Source organism: Gavialis gangeticus, unplaced genomic scaffold, assembly GCF_001723915.1.
Source record: "Gavialis gangeticus isolate Ggan-Ray unplaced genomic scaffold, GavGan_comp1, whole genome shotgun sequence".
NCBI lineage: Eukaryota > Metazoa > Chordata > Crocodylia > Gavialidae > Gavialis > Gavialis gangeticus.
This window is the reverse complement of record NW_017729030.1, coordinates 23,156,462-23,173,449: the sequence shown is the minus strand read 5'-3', so window position 1 is coordinate 23,173,449 and position 16,988 is coordinate 23,156,462. Positions and strand designations below refer to the sequence as shown.

The 16,988-nt window shown below is 39.3% G+C and overlaps 1 protein-coding gene across 3 annotated transcripts in view; it reads right to left on the bottom strand.

Moving 5' to 3' along the window:
* The window catches only part of USP53 (ubiquitin specific peptidase 53), a 50,390-nt gene that overhangs the window by 14,521 nt on the left and 18,881 nt on the right, over window positions 1-16,988 (bottom strand). For 2 of the 3 annotated variants that reach the window (XM_019522032.1, XM_019522033.1), the window contains exons 4-13: window positions 16,174-16,287; window positions 16,010-16,092; window positions 12,702-12,807; window positions 11,807-11,953; window positions 10,058-10,207; window positions 9,474-9,642; window positions 8,560-8,709; window positions 8,071-8,217; window positions 7,077-7,818; window positions 2,919-2,995 (exon numbers count right to left, since the gene is read on the bottom strand). In XM_019522032.1, the coding sequence (XP_019377577.1) occupies window positions 2,919-2,995; window positions 7,077-7,818; window positions 8,071-8,217; window positions 8,560-8,709; window positions 9,474-9,642; window positions 10,058-10,207; window positions 11,807-11,953; window positions 12,702-12,807; window positions 16,010-16,092; window positions 16,174-16,287 (1,885 nt within the window). The remainder of the gene's footprint in view (window positions 1-2,918; window positions 2,996-7,076; window positions 7,819-8,070; window positions 8,218-8,559; window positions 8,710-9,473; window positions 9,643-10,057; window positions 10,208-11,806; window positions 11,954-12,701; window positions 12,808-16,009; window positions 16,093-16,173; window positions 16,288-16,988) is intronic. The other variant, XM_019522034.1, reaches the window with a different exon arrangement.

The window sequence follows — 16,988 nt, the reverse complement described above, 5'->3', positions numbered from 1 at the left end:
TTTAAAATGGTTTTTTTTTTTTTTTTTTTTTTTTTTAAATATGTAGACACTCAGTTTGATCTGGAATATATAACTTCTGAACACTTCCATAACAAATGAATATCAATATCATTAATTTTTCCAGTCTGACCTCAGGATTATTTAGAATGAATGAATTTAAGACATTTTCTAAATACAGTATTTGAACACTTTATATTACGGTACTTTTAACAATGTTTCAGTAACTAAAGTTCAAGTATTTAATGTAATCCAATATGCATCTTACGCAGAAGAGATCCTTTGATACAGTTCACAATTTTTTCCTTGTGCCAGCAAAGAGCAGTTCTAATTCTTCCTTTCATGGCACTAAGAATATAGCACAAATGTATCATGGTATAGGTCAAATAGAGTATTAGTATTCCACATAACATCAGACAATTGTTAATTACTTCATGTGACATTAAAAAATAGGTGAGTTCATCTTCTATATTCCAGAAAGACTGAATAATGGTACAAGGAAAATACTTTGAATTTGGGATTAATTGTAAGGTGCTACATTTAGGCATCAAAAACAAAACAACAAACATGGTCTGCTTCAGGCTGGGCTGGGATCGTGCTCAGCGCTCCAGGCTGAAGTGTGCATGGAGCCCCACCAGCACAGAGCAAACAAAATGGGGCAGGGGGGTGGAGGAGAGGGGCAGCAGCTACAGCTATGGCCCTAACCCCAGGGAAGGCCTGGAGCCCAAGCCACAGCACACAATTCTATGAAGAGGGCCTTCTTCCCCACCACCCATGTTAAATGAGAGGTAAACCATCTTAGTATTGAGTAAATATGGCAGGCATGTTTAGATTGCAAAAAATAAGGGCCATTAAGACAGGTACACGATAGCAGTCTTCTAATATCTGAAGGCCTGTCAAAGATGGAAAACAGCTTTTTTCCACTACTGCAGAGAGAAGGATATGTATCAATGCTTTGTAGTTGCAGCAAAGTAGGTTTAAACTGGATATCAGGAGAAAATTTCACTTTTAAAAAAACAAGGCAGTGGAACAGACTAAGTTACAGAATCTGCTTTCTCGGAGGTTTTCAAGACAACAATATTGGATAAGCATTGATCAGGGATTATTTAGGAGACGCAATACCTGGAGTATGCTGTGAAAAGCAATAGTTACAGTAAGCTGTGAAAAGCCCAGCAGATTCCCACACACACTGCCCAGGGACTATGAGAACTCTGTAGCTTGTAGTGGGTAAAAATTGGAGAGGACCATGCTCAGTAACAGGAGAATGGAGCAGAGCTCAAAAACAATGACAACAAAAAAAATCAGCTTAGTTATGAAAGAAAATTAAACAAGCTGGGACAAGTTTACAGAGGGGACAGGATGATACCAAAAGTTCCTTAAATCAGGGTGTGTGATATGCCAAATTGTGTTTGTCTCCAGGTTGCAAAGTAGATTGGGAGGATGTCTGGTTAATCCATGCTTCTGGGATTTACAGGTCATCATATGGGGCTGGGAATGTGCATTCTCCTCTCTGACAGGGTGGGGAGGGGGGAACAAAAACCAAAGTGCTAAAAAAACACCCCACAAAAAACCTCCTCTAGGATGGTTTAGAAACGGATGCTCCTACCTTGGGCAGGGGGGTTGAACTAGATGAACTCCTGCTGTGCCTTCAGTTCTAATTTTCTAAGACTATGAAACCTACACAGCTTGTTTAACAGAAAATTATAGTACATTTTCTATAAAATAAAATCTCTCTTGAGAAAATAACCAAATATTTACTGGCCCCAGCCAATATAGATTTTGTATAAGTACAGAAAATGTGATGGTTCCACCATCATTAGATTGAGATTTTGGCTGACCCCATACTATTTCCTGTAATATAAGTATTCAGAGGCATTTATCAGCTTTATACGAAACCAGGAGACATTTTAATATGGAAAAGGAAGCCGATTTCCTTTTCCAAACGTTTCTTCCTGATATGGCTATATTCCAAGGAAAAATTGTTTGAAGGAGGTATACAGCTATTGAAGATCTGACAGAGTACTTAGTAAAAGGAAGTCTTTGCTTTGAGATTTCAAAAAGATTAACCTAAACTGATCAAATTCTCATCCTTGCTAAAAATAATTTTCAAATTTTCATTACAGTAAATTGCCAGAAAACAGAAAAAAATGGAGACTTCAGATATGCATGAGAGAAAAATGTTTGAAAAGGGGAGACTTGAAGATGGATATTGGAACTATTTCCAATAATGATCCTTTCTTGTATATAACTGCATACAAAGTTGTTTACTCTAAATGTTGTCCAGCTGCAGAAGCAAGTGTTGTATAATTTAGCATACTAAGATGTGGGTTACCAAAATACTACACCAGGTCACTACACTCTGAATTACGAAACAATTAAATGTAATTTACAACAAAACATGACTCACAGTATGTCTGCACTACATAACCCAGTGTATTGTAGATATCCAAACTAGCTCATTTAGAAGTGCGATAAATAGCAGTTCCCCATTCCTACCACACTGTTTTGTGTACCTACTGTGCTGCTTTCCATACCCAAGCTAGTCTACTTAGGGTTAGCTTAGGTACTGTTACACCAGTCTACACTGTGCAGCGTAGACATATGCTTAATTAATATTTCAAGAATTCAAGGGGGGGGGGGAATCAAGAAAATGAACTTGTACATTTTGCCAATCTAAATACAAGTTTTGGTCATCACTAATAACAGTTGTTAGAGGAAGATAAAAGTTCACTTTCACACAAATTGTCAATCCTACAAAGTATCATAAGATTACTTCTAAACACCAGCTTTTGTCAAGTCAAATTTGGAACCTTTCAACTTCTAACACTGTAGTAAAATTATGAAACTAAACCATTCTGACATGTCTATGAATTCTTTATGAAGCCCTCCATAGAAAGACAAACACAAATTAAAATTCTTACCATCAAAATAGTTCCTGTTTTGCTGAGAGGTAGACTGCAACATATTTTCAGGTTTTTTGGCTGTTGGAGTCAGGTCACTGTAAGACAAATGAGCCAGTATAGTTTATACTTAACTTATTAATACAAAACCAGTTGCCTATGCACATTTACATACTAAGTTTTAAAAAATTTGTCTCTATGTATATAAATCTGGGCGCCAATCTTTTCCTTACAAAATTTACTGATAAAGAGAGGTCATATCTTTCAAGCTACACAGTCCTCAGAAGAGCCATATCTACACACTGGCCTTTTGAAGATAGCTGAATCCTAAAGTTACCAGCGACTGAAAAAGATGTGCTGACTATGAAACACAATCAACCATATCTTATTTGTTTTCAACGGTATTTGTTCTTCATGAAGGCCAGAAGTGGTTATATCTATCATTTAATGGAAAACTTTTTTAAAGGCAAAGAAAGGAACCCAGATCCAACTCATTTCTTTGAAAATTTTCTCATGTCAGAACAAAAGAAAAGAAAAAGGACTTTTATTAAAGAAAGGGAATGCTACAGTTTGTGGCCCAGCCAGAACAATTTTGAAATTGCACTTTATTTTAATCAAATAAACTTGAGCCAAGTGCAAGGGGGGAAATAAAATTATAAAACCTTCTTCTCAACAGCAGTCCTAAACATTCTGGTCAAACTTTGAGAGTTATTTAGGCAATGCCATTGATGAAAAAGAAATTTAGTAGTTTGAAACTAAGTGTCCAATACATTTCCCATGCAGATATTCAATGTACAAATTGCCTCTTCTTTGTAATATTACTGGTAAAGCATTTGTGGGAGGACGAAGAAGAAAACATTTAAAACAGCACAGTGCAAGACACTTTTCTCTAAAGTCATCTTCCCCTGCCTGCTGAGAAGAAGTCTCATTAAGTTCCTTTATGGCTTGTTAAAGTTATGAGCCTGTAAAATATATAGTAAGAAGTGTTCTAAAGTTATCTAAACCTTAATTAACATTTCTCAGTGTGCAATACACCTCAGAAAAACTTACACTACTGAATTTGTCACTCAGGTTTGACTGGTAAAAAAAAAAAATTAAAGGAAAAATGCATTTAAAAAAAGTATAAACAGCTAAATCACCAAATGTATTATATTTAAATATGCAATTTCTCATTTTACCAAACAGTCATTTCTAGACATGCATAAAAACTGTTTTTGTCATTTGTCTGCAGTCTTACAAAACATAGGAGGGTAGGAGAAGCATTTCTGCTGACCCAAAATAAAAACTTTCCCAGGGCAAGCCAAAAGCAGCAACAATTTGCTTCAGACTTAAATGTAATGTTTTAAGGGGTTTTTTATTGTTGGATTTCTTCTTATAATTTTAAAAATACTTATTAAAAATGTAATTTTTTTTTTTTTTTTTTTTTTCTGAAATTCCCTCTAGCTGTAGACTAGGATAGAAGGGAATGCTCACTAGTCAGCTGTTCTGTTGCAAAGGATTCATTAGCCCACTCCTACTTTCCTGCAGGTGAAGCTAAAAGGCGGAAATTTAGCTCCGACCAAAAAAGTATTGCAATTTAGAGCATGCAGGTAACAGTTAAAGCAGATTTAGCTGTGCTGAGGCAAGTTCCCTGCCTCCCACTTTGGCCCAAACACACACACTTTAAAAACAGGATTTCATCTGTCTCTACCCTTGATAGAAATTCTGCCCCGCCTCCTCCAACATCACAACAAAAATGTTTTTATTATTATTAAAATACTGCCAAAATACCTGACTTAGTGAAATGTTTTGGTCAACCTCAAATAATTTGTCAGACAAATGTCACCCAACAAAAGTATTTAGGAGGCAAAAGAGCCTGGACTAGTATTGGCTCTCTCAACTTATGACAGGGGTGGATAAAATATGGCCCTAAGGCTGGATTCGGCTGCACAACTGACCAGATGCAGCTCGCGGCAGCCTCTGTGCAGGGGTGCATTACGATTCACCGGGCATCCAAACCCTGCCCCACCCCATGGCTGCAGGCTCCCTCCCTGGCCAGCACAGCAGCAGCAACGGCTAGAGCAGGATGTGCTGTCCCCCCAGGCCCGGGGCAGGAGCTGCATCCGCCCCCACCCACAGGTCTGCAGTGGATCTGGCACTGGAGGTGCAGAGCCGCTGCCCACTGGGTGCATGTGGCAAAGCCTGAGCTCCAGGGACAGCCCCTCACCCCACCACAGCTTAGTCTGACTGCAGTGGTGCCCAGCAGCCACTGCCCACTGCATCATGCATACCAGCCTGATCTCATCCACACTGAGGCAGGAGCCCAGCTGGCCTGTTTGTTAATCAATCTATGCCTCTGTGGTGCTCTGCAAGGGGCTATGCCCCACCTACTGGGGCAGCCCACACCACACTCCATTCCCAGTGCTGCTCTGCTCCCCTCACCTCCAGTGGGAGCTGCCTGGCTGAATATCCCCCAGGGCAGGGGCAGCTGCTGGAGGCAAGGGAAGCAAGGTCAGCACCTGGCCAGCTGCAGCCACACCGGGAACAGCCACACCAGAAGTTCCATGTGCTAACTTGGGCCTGAGCCAGCAGGGCTTTTCTGCTTCCTTTACCTCCAGCTGCAGCTCCTCCTCATGCCCCTGCTGCACTGCTCCGAGCACAGGGAGCTTGAGCTGTGTGGTTCCTGCTGGAGGCGAGCGAAGCAGAGCAGAACTGGGAACAGCTTCGTTGGGCTGCAGCTGCATGGGGAACAGCCATGCCAGAAGCTATGCACTGGCCAGAGCTAGGCACGTAGCATAGGGTACCCCAGGTGGGGCTCAGCCTCAGGCAGAGCGCCACGGGGGCAGATGCAGACCACACCACCCAGGCAAATTCTGTTACATGCACCCCCTCCCTCTCCTCAGCCCCATCTGGCTCCCTGGAGGTAGCACCCAAGCAACACCCCACCCACATCCCCAGGTATGCAGTGAGTGGATTGGCTTTGCTCACCTCTCCCACTCCCAAGCACTGCTCCCCACTTGCCCAAAGCCCCACAGGGAGTTTTGGCAGGTTGCTGCATGGAGGAAAAGGCCGTGCTAATCCAGCCTGCAACAGGTCCAAACTCTCTATTGTGGCCCAGGGATCCACATAATTGCCCTCCCCTGGCTTATGGAGAAGGAGTTCAAGGCTCAATAAAAGAAAAATAATTAGATTTCTAACCAGTAGGAAATACAGTATGTAATGCAAGTGTTTGAAAGGTGTAAAACATGTAGAAAACTGATTGTGTTTACTGTGTTCCATATACTATATTTTCAAACTAGATCTCACTATTAAACTTGTTCAGTGGTGCTCGACCTTTTGGTCCCACGGACAGATGAGCAAGCCAGCACGCAGGGCCATGCTACCTGACCTGTGAGGCTCCCAATGGGTACCAATATTTGGCAGCGGGGGAGCAGCAACCAACATGCCAACACTCCCCTGCTGCCACATTTCTGGACCAGGGGGAGCCCAATAGGCCAAATGACAACTGCAGGCCAGATCTGACCCACAAGCTGGGGGTTACACACTCCTGAAGCTGTGTCTTACTAATGTGTACACTTATATTTTAAACTTTTCGTGGTATAGATTTTAAATACTTTATTCACTGAACTGCAAAGTATAAATCTAAAATACTAAGTTAATTAAATGTTAACTAGTGGGAGCCAACAAATTAGCTCTGCACCTATATCCTCCTCCTCTGCCTGATCTGCTGCTCTGCCTTCTGCTCCCTACTCTAATACATGTTTGACCTCTCACTTAGCTTCCTGTTTCTAGCAAATCTTCTGCTCTGCTGCCTATCTTCTTCCTGAACTGCTAGGTGCCACACACAAAGGCTGCCCATGCCATTGCATTTGTGTCATATATTGGCCACCTTCGTTCTAGACCATGTATACCATTGCTTTCACATTTTATTAGCCCATAAATGTGGGCCCAATTTTACATGTACAGAATTGATACTAGTTTTGAACACTGAAGGACTGAGCCATGGTAGTTATAAAAAAAATTAACAATTTACTTGGTTTTGCATTTCTTTTTTATGACTACCTCCCACTTCCTACTTCACAAGCCCCTTTCAGCCCTTCAGAGTTTTCTACATCTATTGTCACCAATAAAAAGATGGCAAATCTCAAATAGAAAGCTTGAACTTGATCCAGGAAATACCACACGAGCACCAAAGTTTACCTGAAGGAAACAGTTTCTTTAACGCCTCGGATATCCATTGGATTGGTTCCTTCAATGACAGGTGAATCCAGAGTGGCAGATCCATTACTAATATGATCACTGCTTTCATATCCAGATTCAGTCCTTTGTATTTGCCAGTTGTCACCATGAACTTTTCTCTCTGTAAATCCTTTTCCTTTCTCCAGATTCCCTTTTCCATCTGAATCCAGAGAGCTTCGACTCCCCGTCTCCTGTTTTGTTTCATCTTCATAAATGGTCATTAAACTCTTCTGGGTTTGATTTTCTTTTGGCCACTTATTAAAGCTCTGCTCCTTTTCCTGTTTAGCTTTATTGCTTTGATTTGCCTTATGTCTTGGACTATGCTGCTTTTTTTCAGTCTCGCTGAAAATGCTGTCCACATTTAGTGTCTCTCGCATAGGCTTCCAACCTTTGGTTTTGCTTCTACTGCTGCTGCTGCTGACAACACTTCCCTTGTCCCTAGAATCTTGGCTGCTATCTGTTTCATAGCCAGTGGTATTGTCAATCCTAGATCTGTTCATCCCTTTATCCACAGCAAGAAAAGCTTCTGTTTTATTTGACCCAAGTACCTGTGCAAGCGGTCTGGGTTCATGTGGTATACTTTCATGTTTGTAAGGTCCTCTTCCCTGGCTACTATAAACACGCTGGTCAGCATATTGTCTAAATCCATTTCCAACAGGAGGCGATCCTGACTTAATGTGAGAGCGGTCTTCTCCAATAAGATCTAAAATGAAAAAAATAAGAAACCTCCTCTGAATTTCTCCTTTCAATTAAAAGGAACTCCCCAGTTTGACAATATTTTGCCTATGATAGCTATTTATTCCTGTCATACCATTACAGGCTAAACAAGCTCAAATGGCATGCATTTAGCAAAAAGCTAATGTTAGGTTTTCTTTTAACTTGCCAAACAAAAAATATCAGTTATGCTGAATTTGCTATAAACCTCGTTTCTAAAGCCAGATTTTAAAAAATGTACCTCTTTGTCTCCCAGAGTCTTTTTTTGGTCCTCTGTCTGCATCTTTCCTTACGGAGGACTGAAAGTTTCTCATATCAACTGCCTTCTGAGCACATTCTCTGGATATATCCTTGAACTTGTCCTTTTGATCTTGGTGCCCTAACTTAACTGCAAAAATACTCATGATAGCATTTTTAATTAAACTGAACAGTCATGGTAAAAAAAAAAAAAAAAAAAAAAATGTACTATTAGCTTTATTACATCTTAGCTTTAACTACTAACATCTTAGCTTGGTAAATTACAAAGTTTCAAAAGATGACAAATCACCCATGCCTATTGCAAATTTATAAAAATAAAGGTTAATAGAAATATTAAATTATTTTAGGAGATCAATTACAAAGCCTTGCAATTAAAAAAAAAAGCAAACCAAAAAAAAAACCAAACAAACACACGTTTCTAACTGAACTCTTGCACAGCAAATTTTTTTTTTAAAAAAAAAAAAGTACGTACCTGGTCCCCTACCACCACTAGCCTGAACATGAGCTCTGCTGAAACTGGAGTTTTCAGGCTGAAATTTTTTATTGCCTTTTTGATTTGAAGTCTCTAAAAATCCATTCTCTCTTGTGAGATCCAATTTTGGAATAGCTGTTTTTTCAAAACCTATAAAAACAACATATAATCCATCTTTGGAAATGAAAACATACTAATTTATGGGTAACCGCATTTAAATTACCTGAACTGGTTACGTTTAGCATGCAAACAAATTCTGGAATATCTTACTTATGATAATGCAATTTGTCACAAATACGGTAATGGCATTTGTCCTTCAATTTTTCTTCAACATCATGATGTGAACAGGTAAGACTCAATTTTCCTTTTATTAATTTCAATTTTGAGAGAATCAACAAAATTGACAGCCATAAGTACTACAACAAGATTTTTAACATGCACCATAACTATAATGCAGTGTTTCTCAGAACTTTTATTTTTCCAATATTTTTACGGGATCAAAGGGGAAAAAAAGGAAACAGTGACACTTAAGTTAGAAAAAAGAATTCCAAGACTGCCTTCTTAAATAGAATTTCTCATCCTATATAATTAGTTCTAAACAACCCCAAAAAGGATAATAAAAGCAATGATTAAGAGGCGTCGCTTAGGCTAAAACAGCATCTTACACAATATTTATTGCATTTCCAACTTTTAATTATTAAGTTTAACCTGCTCATAATTAAAAAGAATTTTTCCAGTCAGGAGTTCTTCATCTACGTCTTTCAAGTCACATTTTTCTCTCTGGTACAAAGCATTTGATAGTTCTAATGTTAAATAATACAGGCCAAGTTTTTAAACAGGAAATTTGATTGCCTGCTCCCAATTACTGATCAAATTTGATGCAATTAAAGTTCTGTTAGTCAAAGCTTTATTACCTAAGTCTTCTCCATTTCTTGCTGCTGATTTGTAGTGAGAATGAATGATCTGTCTGGGTGCATCTTCTGTGGAAACAGCTGTACCATCTGGGTTAGCATAAAATAGCAACAATGGCTGAAAGTGACATCGAATGCACTTGGAGACCACATCTTTCCATTTTGTTCCAACCTGAGGAAAAAAATCCTATTTGCATCAAATATAAAAAATAACTAGCCACTAAATCCAATAAAAGAAAGAATACAAATACACCAGAAATATGAGACATTCGTATATTGTAGAATCTGAAAACATAGCACGTTCAAAGCTACAGCTATAGCACATAAGGTTGCTATGCAAGCTGCAGTAGAAAAGCAGTGAACAATGGTTGCATAAGCAAAGTAAACAAAACTACAAATACTTTGGGCTTTCACTAGTTATTCATTAAACAAAACATTACACTTCACAACCTGAAATACCCAGTAAACAGAGGACAGAACAGTAAAACTGCAGTCAATTAAAACTTGACTTAGTAGAGAATCTTTAAGAAATGAAGACAAATTTAGAGTTGGTCAACAGAGGAGTTCTAAGTGTAGAAAACGTTTACCTCTTTCACATTAGCATCATCAAACAGGACCCACTTGCAGCTCTTAGTGTGAAAGGCAAAGGCACAGTAATGTCGGCTTGCGTAGCAAATCATCCCCACAAGATAAAGCTCAGCATTTTTAGCCTGCTCATCTGTAACCCTATAGAACAACTGTAAACATGAATATGTATCAGTTAAACAGGAAAAATCCTACTACTTCGGACATTTTAAATTCATTAAGATTAATATCTACACCACTCGTTTGTCTCAGAAAAGCAACTACATCACTATAGTCAGGCTACAATTTATATAGAACTACTCTTTTTAACACGTAAGTCTACTAAAAATATTAATACACAGACGGCACAGCAGTATTTGATACCCTGTGACCTTACACAAACAAAACATTCCAAAAAAAATTTGCAGAAGTGCTGAATGATTTTTTTTTTTGGTCTGGGAGCTTAAGTATCTGCCACTGCTTAGGTCTACTTTTAAAAAGGCTTTAACTGAACTTTTTTCTTTTAAATGGTTACACCTTGATTTTTTCATTCTTTATTATTAGTCTTAGCCGGCTACTATGCATAGGATTTTAACTGGATCTTCAGCAATGATGCATCAGAAGCCAATACAAGGAGTGACCCATTAATTTTTAACCTGAAATAGACATTATCCCAGTTTGCCCTAATTACACTGCCTATCTCTAGGTAGTATAAAAACAAGGGAATGGTAGCAAAAGAAATCAAGGGAAGCCTGTGATACAATAATGGAAGTTAACTAGTGTGCAAAACAAGTACACTGGATAATCTTTTCACTATTTTCCTTCCTTTGATCAAATTTATTAACACTCAGATGTGAAATACCTGTAGTCTAAGGTCTGAATCCTAGTACACAACTCTAACTGTTATTCTTTGCAAGATAAATCGAGTACCATTCAGTTCACTGTGGGGGAATACCTGGATAAACCATACACGGGTAAGGTATGCTCTGCATTGACGTTAAAAATTCCACAGCGTTTTTCAGTAAGGAAGAGGTATGCTCTGATCCCTGTCCAACCTTAATTAATCTACTTGCGTATCTGCTCTATGGCAATCTAACAACAGGATTACACCTCCATTAGACCCATATTTTAATCTCTCCCCAACGTGAATGGTGCTGAAGGAACAGATCTTGTGTGTAGAAGTAAAGCAGCCTGATATCTACCAAACTTGCTTTCTTCATTGCAGAAGCATATAATGAATAAGATGGGGAGCTGCAGAAGAAAGAGGATGCTTTTACTGATTTGGCAGCTAACTATCCTCCTGGAGAACTACTCTGCTCAGAATGAATGTAATGCTACACAAATCACTTGAATCAGACGTAGTCACTGTGCACTCCTACGTAACAAAAGGTGATTGGACCTGTTCCTTGAAAACAATGCACTATAAAAATCATTAGTACTCTGACAAATTAGGTCCTAAGTAAATCTTAAATTAACAGGCTGACAATTGTCAATTGATGCAACAATTCCTCATCTGGAAAATAAGGATACTCTCTCTTCATGGGTATGTTCTGAAGATTTTTAACACAGAATATTCAATAATATTACTTCAGACAAACAACTTCAGAGGGAAAGTTTCTGAAAGTCCAATTAATACATGACTTAGAAAATGTTAAATTTAAGAAAAACAGATGAGGAAGAGCATGAATATGGTGCATTACATATTAAAATGCAAAAAACGAACAAAAAAAAATCACTACATTAGTTTTTTAGATTAGTTTGAGTTCAAATACCCCAGGAAGATAAAGCTGTGTTGCCAGATTCCGCATAACATCTTCTGTCAGGTCAGAATGTTCCGAATCCCAGACTAAACCAATTGTGACAATCTCGGGACAATTCATGAGAACACGACGGATTTTTATTCGTTGACCACAGTTACTCTGGAAGAAAGAAAAATAAAGGGAAGATACAATATGTCAAAAGCTTCAAGAATGCAAAATTTCTAAAGAAAATGACAAGAGTAAAAAATAAATAACAATTCCTTTCACTGCCCAAATTTAAATTTTGCTATGGTTATTAGGAACAATTCAGAGGGTAAGGGATATATAATCTTAATCTTTACAAGAAGCACCCCAATAGCATTATCTCCAATACCAGTGGAGCTTTCTCTTCATATCCACCACACACCTGTAACTTTTGAGGGAGACTATTTTTGCATGTTTTGAATTTTCCACCTTTTCTATCTCTACAAGAATAGAAAAGCAGACAATCACTGAAAGGTGTTTTTAGGACAACACACACAATGAACCAGACAGAAAACAGTCTGTTCTGTTATAGTCTGTTAAGTTATATCATTATGACCATGTCTAGACTAAAGCAAACTTTGCTCTGCAGATATAATTCCGATTCATGAAATAAAGCCTAGATATGCAATTTGGCAAAGATGAAAGTCTCTCTGAATGGAAGATGAATTTAAGCACATGTGTCTCTGTGTATGTCTGTGTGATAGGATTTATCTATACATGCAACTGACAAAATAGTTTTGTTAAGCTACACATAAATGGAGTTTAGTCTCTAGTCTCTTTAGCTCCAGATCTTACTTTTAATGCATGTTAGTAAGCAGCCAAAATCCCAAGTCTTCCTAATCTCCAACTCACAAGACTGCAGTATTTTTTTTTTCCTACTTACAGGACATTTTCTGAAGTCATCAGTGGTATTTGCTGCCTGTAGCAATTCTGCAAACATTTCTGGCTTAAGGCGTTCATGCCTTTCCATCATTCTATCAACTTCATTGCTGTAAACAAGTAGTAAGAATAAAAGACTTACCACAGATCATCCATTTTAAAAAGTAAAGAAATTTTACCTACGACTAAATTTATAATATGCTGAAAAAGTGGCAATGTATATGTAGGAACATTAATATACGATTACCATTTTTGCTTGCTACATTTGCCGATATCAAATTTTTATATAATTAATCTGCCAGATTAAGAGATCTGAAATAGTGGCAGGACATGGCAGCATAGCTCATCGTTCAGACCTGAGCTACATTAATGCATCTCAGGTAAAAAAAGAGTAGTGAAATTCTTTATATAAAAAAAAAACCCCAAACTTACATGCATGTTCAAAGCTACAGAAAGTTCAACTTGTTTATGGTAAAAAGGCTACTGAATAACAAAATTTGTTTTAGTAACTTAGTTTTAGTAAAATCTGCCATATTTACTCAAATCTAAGATGAGATTATTTTTCCCCATTCAATATTGGAGAGACTATGCAGTGTAGGAGACGAGGGGGAGAAGTGGGGGGAGAGCTGCTGTGATTCCAGCTCTAGTTCCTGCCCTGACCCAAGGCTACTGCCATCACCACTGTCTGTTCAATGCTGGGGCCAAGGCTGAAACTACCACTAATGCCTGGCCTGGGCTGGAGTCACCCTATGCTCTGTGCCCCACACCCTGGGTGAAAGCCAGAGCGGCCACACAGGGTAAACAGCAGTGGGGGAGGAGGGGAGGGGAAGAAGGAGGGGGCAAGTGACAGGTAAGCGGGCAACAAGAGGGGGACAAGGGATCTGGCAGGTAACAGGCAGGGACAGAAAAAGGGGCAAGGGTCAGGCTACATACTCCCTGCTGCTGCTTTTCCTACCACTGTCAATTTAAGACAACCCTCCCTTCTATATATGGAAAATTACAAGTTTGTTATAATTTTTCATGTATAGATTCTAATGAGAGGTGGTTTTAAATTCAAAGTCATCTTGGATTCAGGTAAGTACAGTACTAAGACTGTCAGACTAAAGTTAAATTTAGTAAAAAAAAGGAACCAGTTAAAAGCTCCTTAACACACACAGCAATGGTTTTCTTTCATGAAAGAAGGCAACACCCACTAGTCAGGGTGGTTACTTTTATGCAATGAAGTTCTCAGTACAAGAGATTGCTCAAAAGAGACCTGAAGGAGGCTATCAAAGAAAGAAATATTTATGTTATTATACTGATATATAGCAGAAGTAGCTGGAAAAAGTGTGTAAACAATTACACAGAGGGAGGAGTCAAGAAGGTGCTGTGCTTTCAAGTAATGTGCAAAGAGGCAGTACAAAAAAAGTCACAAAACCAGAGGAAAACAGACTTGCCACTGAAGGTACTCCTAAAAGGTAAGTAAGACTTGAAAAAAGTTTTACACCTCACAAAACAGGAAGGGATTTTTAAAAATTTCTTTGCATGTATCATTTATTTTCAGTATAATCAGAGTTGTTACAGAGAAAAGCAAGAAAAATGCTTGAATTTAAGCTACTGTACAAAATGGAGACCACAGAAATACAAATTTGTTTTAAAAAGTACATCAGCCCCTGTCCCCTGGACTAACAATTGTACCATTTTCAATTCCTCTATCTTCCATACCTCCAACTCTTATTACTTCCCCGCTCACCCCAGACCAAACTCCATTTCTTTTTCAGTACAATACAACTGTAAACCTGGTCTTGAATCATCTTAATTCAACTATTCAAACCTTATTTCTGGCTTCCTCCCTGCCTTTTATAGAACATGCAAAAGGCATCTAAGATGTTGCCAGGAGCAGAAGAGCTTGCTTTGTCAAAGAATTTGAAAGCGATAAAAATAGGAAACTGGAAACTGAGAAAGCAGATTCACAACTAGCCATATTTTAGATTGCATTAGTAGCCATAATTGTAGCTATACCGTCTCAGAAAACTAGTTACAATAGGCGTTTTATACTCCTAAAGCCATACGTGTAGAAGCAAACTAAATCCTGCAGGAGATATTTTTAATTACATCTGAATTTACTGCCCTTTAATTATGCTTTTTGTGTGTTTATTCGCCATGGGCAGAAACTGACAAATCACCCAATGTTACACTGGTGATGCCAAAAACGGTGAGCAAACAGATGACCCTACCCTTTGTGGTGTTACATCAGTGGTTGTGACAAAAGGATAGTGTAATATAATACCACTTTATTGCAGGGAACAGCTATTTGCTTTGTGGCAGTAGAGTCTAGGGCTGCCTCCACTTCCCAAACACCCTGGAAAGGTGCTCCAGGGACTTGAGGGGCCTGATCCTATGCACCCTGGGAACTCTATTGCAGGAACAGGCCCCCATTCAAACCCTGGAAGCACCTGCCCTACTTTCCCCACTTAGAGACATGCCCTAAGGAATATCACAGTACCTCTCTCTATGTGGTTGAAGTCTGGGTTACCCACTTATGGAGACCTGTCTCAGGAACTCCACAGGCACATCCCCATAAGTGGGAAAAGCCTGCATAGACCCAGAGTGGAGACACAGGACCGAGGGAATCCTTGCGCCTCCACACTGGGACCTGTGCTGACCCATGCTTCACCTAAAGGCCTGGGTCAGCACATGGCTTACCATGGAGGTGCAGGTCCCAGGAAGTTCTGGGGGCCCTGCACTTCCTTGCTTGGACCCACACTGACCCAGGCCTCCAGTGAAGCATAGGTCCCAGTGTGGAGGTACAGGGCACTGGAGATTCCTGCGGTCCCACACCACCCTATGTCTCTGAGCCATCCTCTGTACCTCTGAGTAAAGCATGGACCAGTGCAGGATCTAGCATGGGTATGAGCCAAGAAAAACAGGCCAGTGAGGGACATAGGGAAACCCCTGAACAAGGAAAGCATGGTGCTCATCCATCCTATGTTAGGCCTCTGCCCAATACAGAATAATGGATTGTGTGGGTTTTGCCCAATTAAGTTGATCAGCTCTGGCAGGATGTGTCCTACCACAGCTGATCTGCTTCATTTGGCAATGTCTCTTTTTACCCTAACAAGCCAAACGAAAAGGGTACTTCTTCCAATACATGCTTAATTAACTCAACCAAATCCTCCCTAATCTTACTTAAAAAACACAGATCAGCTAGATGTCTTAACTAAAGTAGAATGAATGCAATAGCTAAGTAACACTTACCTGTATGATTTTTGGATTACTGGGGGGGACAAGTGCAGAGAAAAGCAAAAAGAAAAAGTAAGTAAGGTTTCTTACCACAAGGCAGTTGTAGAAATGTAACGCACAAATTCTGTAAAAGGCAAGGGGTCTGAAGATGCCCCACAACTACGGCACACGCACTGGAATAAATGGCATGTTTTAGTTTCCAAAAATTGATGAAATTAGAAATAAGTCACCACCAGATAAATCAAATATCTAACCTGTTCATATAGTGTCATAGCAAACTTCTGATGAGCAATGCAGGATTTAGATGTGCACATATCTGTTTCACTACTTGGAACTATATGGAAATGAATCCTCTCGAGTATATTTTCCTAAATCAAAAAGGACATTGTAAATAGATTATTACCTCCTTGATTCACTTTCTGTGAATATCAGTCCATGTTGCATGCAATTACTCCTCTTGGCTCTGGCAAACTGCCTATTACAGGCAATTTACTTTTAACATTGCCCCTGCTCATGAAGCCCTGTTCATGGCAACATTTTGGAGTACTAAGAAAACATGAAGCACAGGAAGTTAGTGTAGAGCATGAAACAGTTCTGAAGGTCTCAGCTGCCCCCATCATTTCAATGGGTACTAATTCAGATACCAATGATACTTTAAATGTCAACATTACTAAATAGCTGTGCTCAAAAGCAAAGCAAATAAGGAAGTTTCTTAAGATAATTTCTATGACAACTTCTTCCAAATTGAGATAGAAAGTCACGGAAGATTTGTGTGGGCCTTTGTATCAGTTGATGATATTTCCTTTTCTGTGCAATACTGAGAGCAGCAGAGACCTAATTTGCTTAGCTGGCTTCTTGTGATGATGACCTTTCAAACTGGGGAAAATGAGGAGCTATCCATCTAGCTGGACTCTGCAAAGAGGGGAGGGAGGAATCTGGAAGAGGAGAAGAGAACAGAGTGGTTGCATATCCATCTCCCAACCCATTTTTAAAAATTGTTTAGGCACCTGCCTCTGCTCCATTGCCTCTCATACTGAAGAAGCCACCGAACTGGGGGGGGGGGGGGGGG